The sequence below is a fragment of the Centruroides sculpturatus genome, unplaced genomic scaffold, assembly GCF_000671375.1.
Source record: "Centruroides sculpturatus isolate CEXI.00-Female unplaced genomic scaffold, Cexi_2.0 scaffold62, whole genome shotgun sequence".
Taxonomy (NCBI): domain Eukaryota; kingdom Metazoa; phylum Arthropoda; class Arachnida; order Scorpiones; family Buthidae; genus Centruroides; species Centruroides sculpturatus.
Window position 1 is genome coordinate 713791 of NW_019384388.1, and position 14407 is coordinate 728197.

General features: G+C 34.5%; 1 protein-coding gene across 2 annotated transcripts; it reads right to left on the minus strand.

Moving 5' to 3' along the window:
* Window positions 1-2736: 2736 nt before the first annotated feature.
* LOC111618155 (NADH-quinone oxidoreductase subunit B 2-like) lies at window positions 2737-12108 on the minus strand. Of its 2 annotated transcripts, XM_023359618.1 has the most exons (6): window positions 10688-10810; window positions 6522-6605; window positions 3629-3840; window positions 3377-3556; window positions 3160-3295; window positions 2737-3082 (listed from the first exon to the last, which is right to left on the minus strand). In XM_023359618.1, exons 2-6 carry the CDS (start codon window positions 6532-6534, stop codon window positions 2985-2987), a joined length of 639 nt encoding a protein of 212 aa, XP_023215386.1. In that variant the 5' UTR covers window positions 6535-6605; window positions 10688-10810; the 3' UTR covers window positions 2737-2984. The 2 variants fall into 2 exon arrangements, with proteins under 2 accessions (XP_023215386.1, XP_023215385.1); XM_023359617.1 differs by lacking the exons at window positions 2737-3082; window positions 3160-3295; window positions 3377-3556; window positions 3629-3840; window positions 6522-6605 and adding an exon at window positions 7632-9581 and having other exon boundaries at window positions 10688-12108.
* Window positions 12109-14407: the final 2299 nt, after the last annotated feature.

Sequence of the window (14407 nt, forward strand, 5' to 3'; positions counted from 1 at the left end):
GTTTTATTTTCATGATGTTTCATGTATACGTAACAAGGCAAAATATTTGAATCTTCTCAAATTTGACCTTCCGAGTTATTTGCAAATTTCCACGTTTTGAGGTCCTCTGAACCGAAAATGGTCAAAAAAGAAAACGATCCACATGTGAGCGTGTAATAGAAATTCCTGTTTGAACTTTCCAAAACACAAGATAACATTATAATGAATGAATTCACTCGACATCTGTAAATTTTATTTTAATAATTCTATTTATTAATATCTATTTCGAATATTGTCCGAGAACTATTCGAAGCGCATTATATTTTATTTGCAATACTCCTTCGTATGTTTCATTGTGGTAAGGTAACATTAATGACTTTCATTGTTAATAGAATATTGCATGCCTTAGTTTATATAGGAATAATACGGTAAGTTGCCTAGAAGTTTGACAATGGCATTTGGAACGTTAATGGAATCATGCTCGACATTCCAAACGCCATTATAAAACTTCTAGCTTACAGGAAGGCGGCGCTAAACGTCCGAAGTACACATTTTCGCGTTGAAAACGTCGGCCGCAACCTCGCTATTAATTAAACTATTTAATTAACGTTAAACAGATATATTTCAAGTGTGAGTTAGGGCGAATGAAATAGTTAATTGGGATATTTTCCCCAAAGCTTTTCATACCTACTTTCGATTTTCATCTATCTAATTTCTCGAAATTAAGAAAGGGCCAAAGATTGACGGACGCCAAAGGAACTTATATGTTTTTACTTAAATCACGTTTATGGATTTTGAATCTACTCTATTTAGCTTTATGTCAACAAATAACTTATTAATGTCAAGTTACTACATAATTTGTTTGTATGGGTAGATATTTGCGGCATAAAATAAATACTTATAGAAAGAATTACCTTTCTATCTAATTCCACGTGTTGTGGTTGTGTAGACAATTATAATACTGCACGTGTTATTTTAAAATATATGCTCTCCACAACAAATTAGTGGCGGCTTGCCCCTGTACATCATACTTTTCCTTTAACAATCGAGTCGTGTCAATCATCTATTAACTGCTTTCAGGGGAAAGGTTTTGAATTGAAATAACGTGACTTCCGTTTTGCATCGGAAGTTCGTATATAGTTAATCGGGACCTCCTATCCCTACGATTTCCATATATTATCTCGGATTTCACCTATCTAACTCCGTTCTCGAAATTAAGAAAAGACAGCCGGAATTTATAGGTATACAATTTTTTCAAACTGCAGCCCAACATTAATATGTATGACGATAAGGAACAATCCATAAATGACGTCCACACTGGAAAAGACGGAGGGAGTTGAGACAAGTCGGATAAAGGAAACGGGAGGGATTGAACTTCAGTGGACGTCCGTTTTCATTAAATTTTATTTAGTTTATGAATTTTATTATATTTCAAAATCCAAGTCTGCCCTATCAAACAAACAGATAAAATTCTGAATAACTTCAAAAGGCCACCAATCAATCTCAAATGAACTGCATTTTGGACAGCCAAAAACAGCCGGTGTAAATGACAATGTCACAAACATCTATATCCTGCAATATTGTAGTGTGACATTATGATTCATTGCAGACCAATTGGAAATAATTCAAGAATGTATGAAGCCCCTTATCCATGAGAAATTGGATAGGGAAAAAGTTTGCAGCATGCTAAGTTTTCCAAAATTGACAGTCGATCACAAAATGTACTCAAGAGGTGTTGAGAAGTGCACAAAAATTCATTTTCAATGGCTGAATGCCAGTAAAGAAGACTTTCCAATTTGTCCGATGAGTGCATGATTTTGAAATTTGACCTGGAAACAAAGGTCCAATGAAAGCAATCAAAGCACAAGAACTCCCACCAAAAAAAAACAAACCCAGCCAAGTGCCTCAATTCTGCAGGATGTTAGAGTGATGCTCATTGAGGTTTGGCAAAGGAGATGACAATTGATGACAACTGCTACATAGCATTGATGTGACAATTCTGCAATGCAATCAAAAATTAATATCACTATCTTCCATCAAGACACACCCAGTCATGAAACATCCCAGGCCATCAAGACAATTAAAGAATATACCTTCAGAGCTTTAGAACATCCTACTAGGTTCATCAGATTTCACACCATTCAATTTCTATCTTTATTCAGCAATGAAAAGGCATTCAAAAAGACATTTTCCAAATGAAGACAATGAAATGGCAGCCATGCAGGAATGGTGACAAACAGGACATCTTTTTAATGAAAGTATCAACTATGTCAAAAAACAAAACCTGATAATTGTCTTATCCCAACTTACAAGTAAATCTAATGGCAAAAATGCATAAAGTGAATTTCTGAATCAGTGCTATTACATAACAGATAAAATTGGCACTATAGCTTTCTAGCTTGAAGGCAATTTTGACTTTTTTAACACAGCTAGATTGACATGTATAATATGAAACAGGGACATGCTAAAGACAAAGGTACTAGAGAGCCCAAGTACAGTACAAGGAAGCCAAAGGGCTCTACCATAGGGCGGCTAAATAAATTTTTAAAAATTTAGATCATCAGTGTAAAGATCTTTGATAAAATTAAATTTAACAGAAATATTTTTATAAAATGGCATAATTGTGGGTAAAAATAAGTTTACTAATTTTCTTCAAACATTATAGATGATGTTTCAGCCTATTTGTATGTCCACTACAATACACGAAAGATGATAAATTTAAATAAAAAAAAATATTGGAAATACTGTTATCAGTTTTAATCACAAGATATACAAAACTTCTATCAACATTCCACAGTATTAATTTAATTCAGTTTGTATTAATGCAAACAACTCAAAATGATTCTTATTAATGCTAATAATGAATATAACAATAAAATTTTTTCTTTCGTTTTGCTAAATAACAACCCATTTGTATTTTTATTTAAAAATCTATACAACTATTTCTAAATAGATATGTCTAGTGAATTTATTAATATATTTTTTACATAAATTATACAATATTTTCATTTGCGATACCACATTTGAAAAGTTTTCATTCTTTTGACTTTTTTCTGAAGCTGAAGAACTCCATACAATAGTGCTTCTGCTGTTGGAGGGCACCCTATTAATATTTGTAAAAAAATATTTAGATGATAAGATTTATATTTCTGTAAAATTTAATTAACTTAAGAGAGTTACCTGGGACATAAATATCGACTGGTACAATTCGATCACATCCCCGTACTACAGAATAAGAGTAATGATAGTAACCGCCACCATTAGCGCAACTTCCCATTGAAATAACCCACCGAGGCTCTGGCATTTGATCATACACCTATAAAATTTCAAAATTTGATTGTATCAGAATTATAGTTATACTATTTGATTTTGCATATGTTACTTTATTATAGCATACTTTTCTCAATGCTGGTGCCATTTTATTAGTGAGGGTTCCTGCAACGATCATAACATCAGATTGCCTGGGACTTGCCCTAAATACCACTCCGTAACGATCCATGTCGTATCTGGGAGCGGCCATGTGCATCATCTCTACGGCACAGCAGGCGAGACCAAATGTCATTGGCCAAAGAGAATTCTAACAAAATAAATTAGGTTGTAACTTAAAAACACTCTTTTCGTCATTTTTTACTTAACAACAGTAATTTACCTTTCTTCCCCAATTAAGAAGGTCATCGACTCTAGCTATTGCATATTCCAGTTTATTACTTGTATTTTGAAAAGGAGAATAAGGTCTCTTTTTTGTTGGAAGGTTTGAAGGTTTAGCTGCATCAGAAACTTCACTGGCATATTTGTTTACCACAGGACAGAGATTTGACCTCAGAGATAATAATGGCCCAAACTGACCTCTTAAACACAAGGCTGAAAAGATGGAAAAAGTAATTCTTTATAAAATAAAATCCACACAAAAAAGTATGAATCCAGCAAGTAATCTGCATGAAAAAACCATATTTTCATGTGGATTACTTGCTGGTTATCTGTAGTTAAAAAACAATTTGAAAGGGGTGTAGGTTAAGTGATGGAGTAAGTTATATATTGATTTTAAATTGAAATTAAAAACTCATGCCTATTGAGCAATGGCTGCCCCTAGCCTCAAGATGTACACTAACACAGGTTACAGATTAAATTTTCTTCCTAGCAATTTTATGCAGGGTATCTGCCAGCAGCTATCAAATCTTATGACAGGAGTCATATATTGCATTAAAGAAATATGTTTGTTTCCACCAAATATTTTTCATTTCAGTCACTAGATAACACAAGGAATGAAAATAATGACACCACAACAGAAGTCATTTTGTGTACTGTAGTTTCTCAAGTCAAAATCATTAATCATAGTTCAATGCAAATTTAGAAGGCAATTTAACACTGATCAACCAACTAACATTTGAAAATGGTGTCAACCCAGGGTAAAAGTACCTTTGTAAAGGAAAAAATTCTTGTTTACCAAGAATGGCAGATAAAAATGTGCAAAAAGTTAAAGAAGCTTTCCAAAGAGAGCTGTGAAAATCAGCAATATGAGCTAGTCACATTTTTGCTGTTTTTAAAGGTTTCACGAGTGTCTGAATTTCTATATTCACAGTTTCTTTGAGATCTAGTTTGCCAATAAAGTACTTTCAAATTCGTCATATAACACTACAGATGTAAACTTTTTATTCTGTGAACAGATTGAAGTAAGTGTGAGACCCTAATGTAATAAGCATAAACAAAGCCTTATCAACTTAAGATTTTGTAGTATCCATTGGCATTACAGTAAAAAGTAAAATAGCTGAAAAGCAAGAGTTTTTCAATATAATTAAAATGATATTCAATGTTACTTTGTAAAAACAAAATGTTATTCAGAATTAAACAGAATAATTTACAAGATTTGCTCAAAATGTTTTCTGTGGATGTATAATTGCATTTGGCAAACTAGTGACTTGTGCACACCATCTAACATATAATAAACATTTTCAACATTAAAATAAAAAAGTTTTAGTTGGTATGTGTCAGCAACACAGAAGTGGAAAACGAGTGGTATCCTTTTGACAAGAGGTTTAAAATTTGATTAAAATTAATTGGACTGTCACTGTTGATTGTGAACAGAAAATGAAAGCAATTTTGTAGCTTCAATATACAGTAATACCTTGATTTTTGTTGGCACTACCTTTGGTTATCGTCGGTTTCAGTTTTTGTCAATTTTTTTCCAAAAAAAATTTGTCTCAGTTTTTGTTGGCATGCACACGTGATCTTGCTGCTAATTTTGCAAAAAGAAAGGGTGACTCACGTGTTTTCCCGCTCAGTGTCATTGTGTGAGCATTACACCACGCATTTAGCATCAAACTTTACAATTAAAAATTTAAAATATAACTTTCTTTTGGTATCAATTTTTAATTATGAAGTTTCGTATACTTTACCATATTCTTAGGTATGCTGCTGTTTATTTGTATTTATTAAAAATTCTGCTATAGACACTCATATAGCAGAACTCCATAAACATTGGTAAGTTTTGTAAATAAAGACTAACAAAAGAATTGTGTTAATAAGTACAAAGTATTCCACCATCCTAGGACAAACAACAAAGATTACGACATATCAGCTGCACGCAATTGGGAATTGCGCTATGCACCGTGCACTCCACTAAGACTATTGCATTTAACTATTTAGTCCACACAACTATGCCAGCTTTGAATATTCCATTTGACATTTCATGAAGTACTCGGTATTATATAGTTTTAGGAGGGTAGGGAGGCTTGCCCCTAAGTGTTCGACTACACGCAGAGCACCGGTCAAGGCGAGCTCCGCAAGGTATTCTCCACGCTCCGTGTCAATCGAGGCGAGTCGTCACTCGACGGCTTGCTTGACCGACACAGAGCACAGAGAATAGGCAGTAGTACCGGTTCAAGGTAAAACCCACATTTGGTTGGTAGAAGTTAATGCATTTATTATTTGCCATAGGCACCGATGTCCACTGCTATAATATATCTTACTCGGAAGCACGACGGCGACCGGAACCGCCACCGTCGGGCTTCCACATTTAGAGGCAAATATCTTGCAGAGTCACACGTCGGACTTTCCTTAACTGTTTATTGATAAACATCATTAGAATAACCAACCACCATGCTGGGCGCCTGTTAAACACACAACAGACTTAATGCATGCTTAACTGTGACTCCCCACAGTGCCTGGGAAGTAGGTCGTAGGCTGATTTCGCAGGCTATATCTCACAAAGGGTCACATTTTGAGGTACAGTTCCCTTGACATTTTTTCTCCTACTGGCATTCTCTATAGCTCTGTTGGTAAGATCCCAATAGTGTGATTCACATCTGCAATCTTAATAATAAATCTTTTGCCTGTTTTCTGAAAGTACTTTTAAATTTTTAAATAATCTGGAATGTGCGATCAAAACAAACAATATCAGAAACTGTAATGTTTAAAATATATACATATATATGCTAAAACCAGAACGTTTCCTGAATTTTTCATAGATTTATTTACAAATTTATAATTATTTCCATTTGTTTATAAATAATTTTTATAACTACATCACATGGAAGAACCTTTACCTTTGGTCGCCATGTTTCTTTACTTCGCCACCTGGTGTCGCGAAAGCTTCTATAATTCGGTGTGACGTAACTTTACATAACTTTCTGTAATATTCATTGTCTATTATTATTTTTAAATTAAAATGTAATATCGAATAGAAACTTACTGTCTTTTTACTTAAATTACTATTATAAATTAATTTACTAATTTCATGGTTATAAAATGTAACTTTTATGTAATTCCGTTATTTTGATTTTTTAACGCGAAATATATTTTCGGGATGGAAATAAATTTCTGCCAAATTCTCAATTGTTTCTATATAAACGTCGGCTCGATAATTCTATTTAAGTTTATTAATTGCTAGAGACGTAACAAAGGCGTAACTTTACCCTGGTATAGTGGCATACCCTGCGTTTTATAAACAGTCCTAAGAGCCGATGCATACGAACGTAAAAATTAAGACGTCAATCATTGTCACAAGTAGATTATAGAAATACAGTATTGCACAAAATATAAGGTTAAGATTATAATTTTTAGAATTTTTTACTCGATTCCAAGGAGGAGTAGGTGCCCAATCTGCCTCCCTCTGCGGACGTCCTTGCCTGAGGCGGTAAAAGATATCTGCTTTTTATGCCGCTTTGGGAGACTCGGATGCGAGTCCGAATTGGAACCTCTCGAATGTTTTTACGAAAGGATTTGGGAATTATTTTGATAATGAAAGTCAGTACTTCTCTCGATACTTTTCGCGATTACACTTTGTTTTCAGTTATCTGAATCGAATGTCTTTTTTTTCCATTCAAAAGAAATACGTACGTTCTTGCTCCCGTTTTAAGAACCGAATGGACACATTGTTAGATCTTATCGATGGATTTCAGTTCGGTTTCGAATCCCGTTGTGAACCTCATTATTTTTCATGTAATAGTTCGAGAGGATATCCCTAATTTTTCGGATGTTTAACTGAATTTTAAACTAAATTTAAGGGTTAAATTTAGATTTCAAATAGAATTCAAAATTTGGATAGGTCAGAATTACGTTGCTGCAATGGCGAAAAAACGGGGTAAGTATTACACAGTATATCCAATATTCTCGAAAACCATAAAATGAAATCAGACTTGTATATAACAATACTGTTTAATTTTAAATTTTGTGAACTTTATTTAACTTTTCTTGTGTTCCGTATATTTGAAATCACTTTATATTTGTGTGAAACGTGGTAGTTCCTTTAAATCGACACTGTACTTACGTAACCAAATTGGTCCGGAATGCGTGTTATTTCTTAATTCGTCTTTCCAAGTTCCACGAGGAAGATAAATGTCTCTACTTCTAGAACCTTCCTCTAATACCGGTGCAACTAATAATTCGTCCCCGACTAAAAATTCCGAATCGATCGTCAACGCGACATTATCCTTTGGGTCAATCCACCAAAGCGGTCTGATAATGGGTACGCCCGTGCGTAAGGCTTCGTTAGCTAATCGAATGAATCGAGGAGCATTTCTACGATGGAGGTCAACCATTTCTCGCGCAATTTCGACCACTTCGTCGTCGTAAGACCAGGGAGGAAAAGAAAATTGCATGGCGGGAAGTAAGGCATTCGTTTGTAACCATCTTATATACAACTCTTTATCGGGTAATTCGTCGTTACCACCAATCATATCGGGTAAAACAAACGGATATCCAAAGACAAAAAATAATAAAGAAGCAGGAATAAGAGTCTTTAAACCGTTTTTATAACCCCAGACCGAATTCCTATCCAGCATTCTCAAGAAAAAATTCATATTTTGATTATCGTGTGACGATCGCACTTCGGCCATTTTATCTCCCGATTCTGCAACTGTTTGGACGTATTGATTTGTAAACTGATTAACATATGTTGCATTGTAAAGAAAACTATTTTGTGGTATCCAAGATACTTCTCCTGCATCGAATTTAAAACCATTTATATTATATTTCTTCTTAAAACTTCTTAAACGTTGCAAGTACCATTCGGTGGCCGAAGGATTTGTTGTGTCGAGATAGCCCCCTACGCCATTCCACCACGTCACTAATTGAGGCGGTCCTTCCGAAGAGTTTTTGCGTATCCAATATCCTTTTTCTTCGCCTTCTTTGAAGGCATCGCATTCCACGTTAGCGAAGGGGTGGACCCAAAACGTAACTCTAACTCCCGAATCGTTTAATTGCTGGATCATGGAAGAAGGATCTGGAAATTTTAACCTATCGAATTGAAGATTGCCGTAACAATCTTCCCATTTATCATCTATCTCGATGTGACTTAGTCCAATTTTGCTATCTAAAACATTATTAGCATATTCTATTACTGCGGATTGAGTAACAAATTTTTTGTAATAAGCCCAAGTGGACCATACCGGTTCGGTTAACATTATTTCATCCGGGATGCTCTCGGGTTTCTTCCAAACGTTACTAAACATGTATTTCGTAATTTCTTTTACGTCTGCTCCCGAACAAATTGTGTAATTCAACGCTTTTCGTGGCATATTATGCATCTGTAAAGACGAGATGCATAATCGATTGTCTCCGCTGGCATTGAAACTAACTTGCAAATCTAAGCTTGGGCTAGAGTATATTGCAAAACCATCCGAGGTCAACCACGCATTCTCCACTAATCCGCCATATTGGTAATGAAAAAAGTCACCGGTGACGTATGCCGCCGACTGACGATTTTCGTTCTCCAATGGCCATCTTTGATTCTCCACTTCACCTCCGCCATACCAGTATCTGTCACCGAGTCTGTAACAATCTCGAACTTGGTAAACCAACCATTCCACATTGTAACAGGACACGGACGCTTCAATTTTATTAATAGTTAATATGCCCTGTTTGTCGTCGTCCATACATATCACTTTTTTGCAATTTCTCTCTAAAGCTTTGCAATTTTTCATTTGCTTCTCAATACTATAATCTAGCCCAAGTTGTCCTTTTAAAGTAGAGCCACTTTGTGATTTTAAACTCAACTGCATATCTTTTAAATCTATGTCTTTCATAGCCATAATTTCTTTTTGGAAGCTGTATTCCGGTCTTGATAAATGCACAAGTGCAAATACAAGACCTAGCATACGCATCATCTGCATAAAAGAAAAATATTATTTTGAAATTATGTATTTACTAAATAATTTTCAGCGTTTAAATTCTATCTATAAATTCTTATAGATTAATTCTAATTATCTCTTCAACTACTTTTCAACTATCATCACATCCCATGTAACGCTATGTAACGCTGTCTGGCACAAACAACCCAAAATTACGTAATGTATATCCTCAATCAACTCCCTTAATTGTACTAGGGAATAATACACAGCACTGGATACTGAACGGTTTCATTAGCATTATTTTAATTACACGAATAACGTACAAAGCAGTGATATAAACAGCACTTCCGAATGTTAAATAAGCAGGAATCCAACAAAATCTGTCATGAATCGTTTGACACGAGTCTGAGTTATTGTTACCATTTGACAAAGAAACTTCTGCTGGCTTATTCCTTACATATTTAATTAAAGAACACCAGTAGATTTACAGACCCTCGCGCTTCAGAACCCATAAAAGTTTCGCTTTAGAAAGGGCACGCAAGGATCAGCTGCATTTCCCTTTTGAGGGTTTTTCCCTAGTAAAGCCCGGGTACCTCAGGTAGTAGAAAATTTGATTTCTGGATCTTCTATTGTCTAGTATCAGTGGCTTATCCACCAGGATTTTGAGAATAAGCATGGTGTTCATGGCAGATTCTGAGGAATGTAAGCATATCCCCATGGCATTTTTTTGAGAATGTTACTTAATTACTTTAGATACCCAATCTTATCTAATTAAAGTCATCCGATATTCATTATTATATTTATTTTTATTTTAAATTAAGGGAACTGATTACATTGGTATCGAGACATGCTGCAGCACCATAACACCACCTGGATATGTTCCGCTTAGTATTACGTAACGTTTACTGTAAACGAAAAGAGTTATTATTGGATGCGATCTTCATACGAATTTTAAAATGCAACATACGTAAGCATGACGTTTTCGTGTGTTTAAATATAGAATTTATTCATTAAGCAAATTAAAAAAAATACTAAACAAATATTTAAATGTCAGACTGTCTTTCTATTAATTTATTTAATTATATTTAAAAATAGTATAAATTATCAAACATTTTACATAAAATATTTTTGTTTAAACCTACCTTATTTATAATAGAAGATTTATCATACGAAAGAAGAAGAATATATAATACGTTATTAATTTAAATGGATGATAATGCTGAGGCGAGCCTATCAATAACAAAATTTCCTTTTATCGCCCTTTAAAAATCCCTTGGATAACGTTTTATCGTGTTTGACCTTGAATTTTCGATTGTCATTCACTTACACTCCCGCCATCTGTCGATGATAATCGAAACGAAATACAAATTAGGCTTTTCCCCTAAATTTAGGGGAGAATCAGCAGGATGGGGGAAATTTATGGAAAAATGTAAAGTCTGCCCATATTGGTTAGTAGAGTTTCCAAATGACACATAACTCATGATTGTGATTCGGAGCAGGTCGCTTCATCACACGATGCTTTTCGTTCAGATGAGCTCACATTTGTTACTCTGGATTATCAAATGTACAATGCAAATCAAAAAGTATTAGAACATAACGATTTAAGGATACTTGTTTCATTTTTTTGAGAGGAAATGTGTTAGTTTTAGGGGTAATTTCAAATTTGTTTAGGAGGCTTTCACGACAGGAGGTGACATCGCCGAAACAAACGGTCCTTGACTTATAGACGAAATCAGATGCCAGGATGTCAAGTAGTAGGGGTTGCGTGTTACAAAGGGAGTTCTGTTCTCGGAGAGCAAAAAAGGAAAACTCTAAAATGTCTGGCTAAGTTAGAAAAGTAGTAGTTTTTTATTGTAAATTTGTAAAACAAAGTATAAAACATTATTTGAAATGTTTAATCAAAAATTCAACATAAAACCCACAATCGAAACTGAAACTGGCTCTACAATTGGATTGATGGGAATAAGTAATGCAACGCCAGGCAAATGCAATGCCAAGGTGGTGCTTCCAGGGAAGACTTTTTGTGGAAAACTGGCCCTTATTTCGGTGGTAAATACACGAAGAATATTTTAAAACTACAAGTCCGTTGGTCGGGCGTGAACCTTCAATAAACTACCAGTGTTCGGTACCAAAGTGCGATATTGGAGTAGACCACCAGGCAAGAATTAGGCTCACACTTTTTCCCGGACACTAAAAGGATTTTTAGATTCACATCTTAGATTCATAGAAATTCACAAATAAGGCCACCGACTGGTGAGATAACTCTCACTTGTTCGATACATCTAGACCTTAATGAAAATTTCTGAGTCAACTCGAATTTGAATCTGTATTCCATAGCTTCATTATCACTACCATTTGACCCGCATTATCTTGTTGCTATGTGGGACACAAATTCTAATCCGAATCTGAACTTCAAAAATTTCCGTGAGGATTTGATCTTCGTTCATCACATCTTGCCCGGACATCCAGTCACTCCGCGTGTTCTTGTCCGAAACCACCAGAGACTTCAAATAGGCTTAAATCCACATATATAAATTGTATAAAAGAACTAACAATAGACATATATAAATGATTTTATTCTTGCGATTTCAATAATACGAACATTGTTAATTTAACGTTTTCTAACAATACGTACGGAAGAAGTGCTTTAAACTTGTAATCGTCAATATACACAATGAACGTACGCCATATATTAATGGTAATTATACCATTAGTCATTTTAATGAATGCTCCTACGGGACAAAACTTTAAGATACGTCTGAAAAGCAAACACAAGAATAAACACAGCTTACTGTCCCTCGGTTCCAGAACTGATGAGGACGAGGCTTACAATGAAGATTTGAAGAATATATTGTCTTCACCTCAGTTTGAAAAATACGGCAATACCTTTGTACTGCGAGGTAAATCAAAAATTCGAGAATTGGACTGGCTAATGAGGCCGTCGACCCAAGAAAAAAGTATTAGTCTACTAATGAATATGGATAAAGATACTGATGAATATCGACATAAGCAAGGTATCACTAAACAGAAAAGTTTCAAAAATTCAAGAAGTGAAGTTCAGATGCCTTCTTTTGTGGAAAATTACAAAAAATACAAAGAATCGTATTTTATGCGAAAATATGCAAATAAAGAACTCGAATCAAAAGAAGGAATGGAACAAATGGGAAAATTGAATAACAATGCTCGGTTTTCGGAGAAATATCGTTTTAAATCTCGTCTTAACAGAATGTTAATTGGTCCAATCAGGCAGAAAAATGACGAAAATAAAATATTAAAAAGTAGAACTGGTTTTAAAGTGAACAGAAAAGTTGCCAAGCAGGAAAAGAAGGTCGTAATGAAGAAAATAGGCCGAGCAATTTCCATAGTATTGGTTGCCTTCGTTGTAGTATCGTTTATATCTCTACTTGCTTCTGCGCTCGTGCACATTTTCTCTAAGATATGTCGCGAAACACCATCTAAACAAGAGAAATACGAAGGACCCCAGCCACCGAAATCCGTCTTCTTCGCCGATATCGATTCATCTCTGTGTGAAGAGGGCGAGATACAGAAATCCGAATCGGCTAGTTTGCAAGAAGAACGTAAAGAAATTGTTTTGTCACTGGAAGAAATACCGGAAGACAATGATATCGAGGAAACAACTCCGTTGTTATCTCCAAAATCAACATCACCGAAAAATAAAGAAGATAAGTATCATTCGTCTTCCTCCAGTGGAGCCGAAACTGTACAGACGATGGTCAAAATTAAAGCTGTTTCTGGTAGACATAGCTCTGCATCTTATGCGAGTGATTCGTCTGAGAAAAAGGAAGAAATCGATTTAGACACCGACGTCAAATTATCCAAACAAGTAAACAGAATTAATTCACACGATGAGATTTATGATTTTTTAAAATCTTCCGGAGTGCAGTCTGGAAAAGTCTCGCATCCTCTCCCGAAGACAAACGAGGATGCCAATGCATTTCAGGACATAACAACACAGGAAGTCGAGTTTTCATTAAACAATCAATCTCACGATCTGTACACGGTTCCTACTATAGAATACACCAACCTAGCATCGGCTCTTCAAATGAAAAAAGAATGTTTGAAGAACTTAAACCAAATAACTTATTGTGGAGATTCATATAATAGATCGTCTGTGGATCGTAGTTTAATAGAAGTGTCGCCAATCGATAACAAAATTTATTTTTAAATAATTAAATAATTCATTTCCAAATACATTAATATGATTGATTATTTTGTGCGAGTTTAATTGGAAATAAATATTTTCAAAATTTCATTGTTTTCTTTTTATAATTATAGAAAAATTACCCCTTTATAAATAACACCAGTAGATTTTAAGAAATGTAGAATGTTATTAATATTAATGTTCCCAATATCAGTATACATTGTTCTATCAGAGACAGTATACGTAGTATACTTAATTAAAATATACTACGTACTAAACACATTTAAAATACAAAATTCTTTGGAATATTGAGCTATTTGAATAAATAAATTACAGTAATATATATACAATTTAAAATAAAATAGATAAAAAGGAAAAAGAAAAAAGATTACATTCATAATATCAGCTTTTGGTTGTATGGACATTATGCACTATTCTCTAATAAAGTTCTTTTTGACCATATATTTCTACGCTGTGGCATTCTTATAGTTGATACATCTGGCCAAAAGGTTACTTCTATAAACTTTTTTTCCAAATTTATCGTGAGTGTACCGGTTTTACAATGCTAGCTTCCTCCCTTTCTACCACTGAGCCTTCGCTTTGCTCCATTCTAGACAAAGTCTTACAATACTGCATTTTCTCAATATTTTACGTATGTTCTTTAAGACGTTCATTGGAGTTTCTGTTTGTAATCCTTATG

What these genes read in the sequence shown, in the direction of transcription:
- LOC111618155 (XM_023359617.1), bottom strand. Translation starts at nt 9,581, where the DNA reads ATGATGCGTATGCTAGGTCTTGTATTTGCACTTGTGCATTTATCAAGA.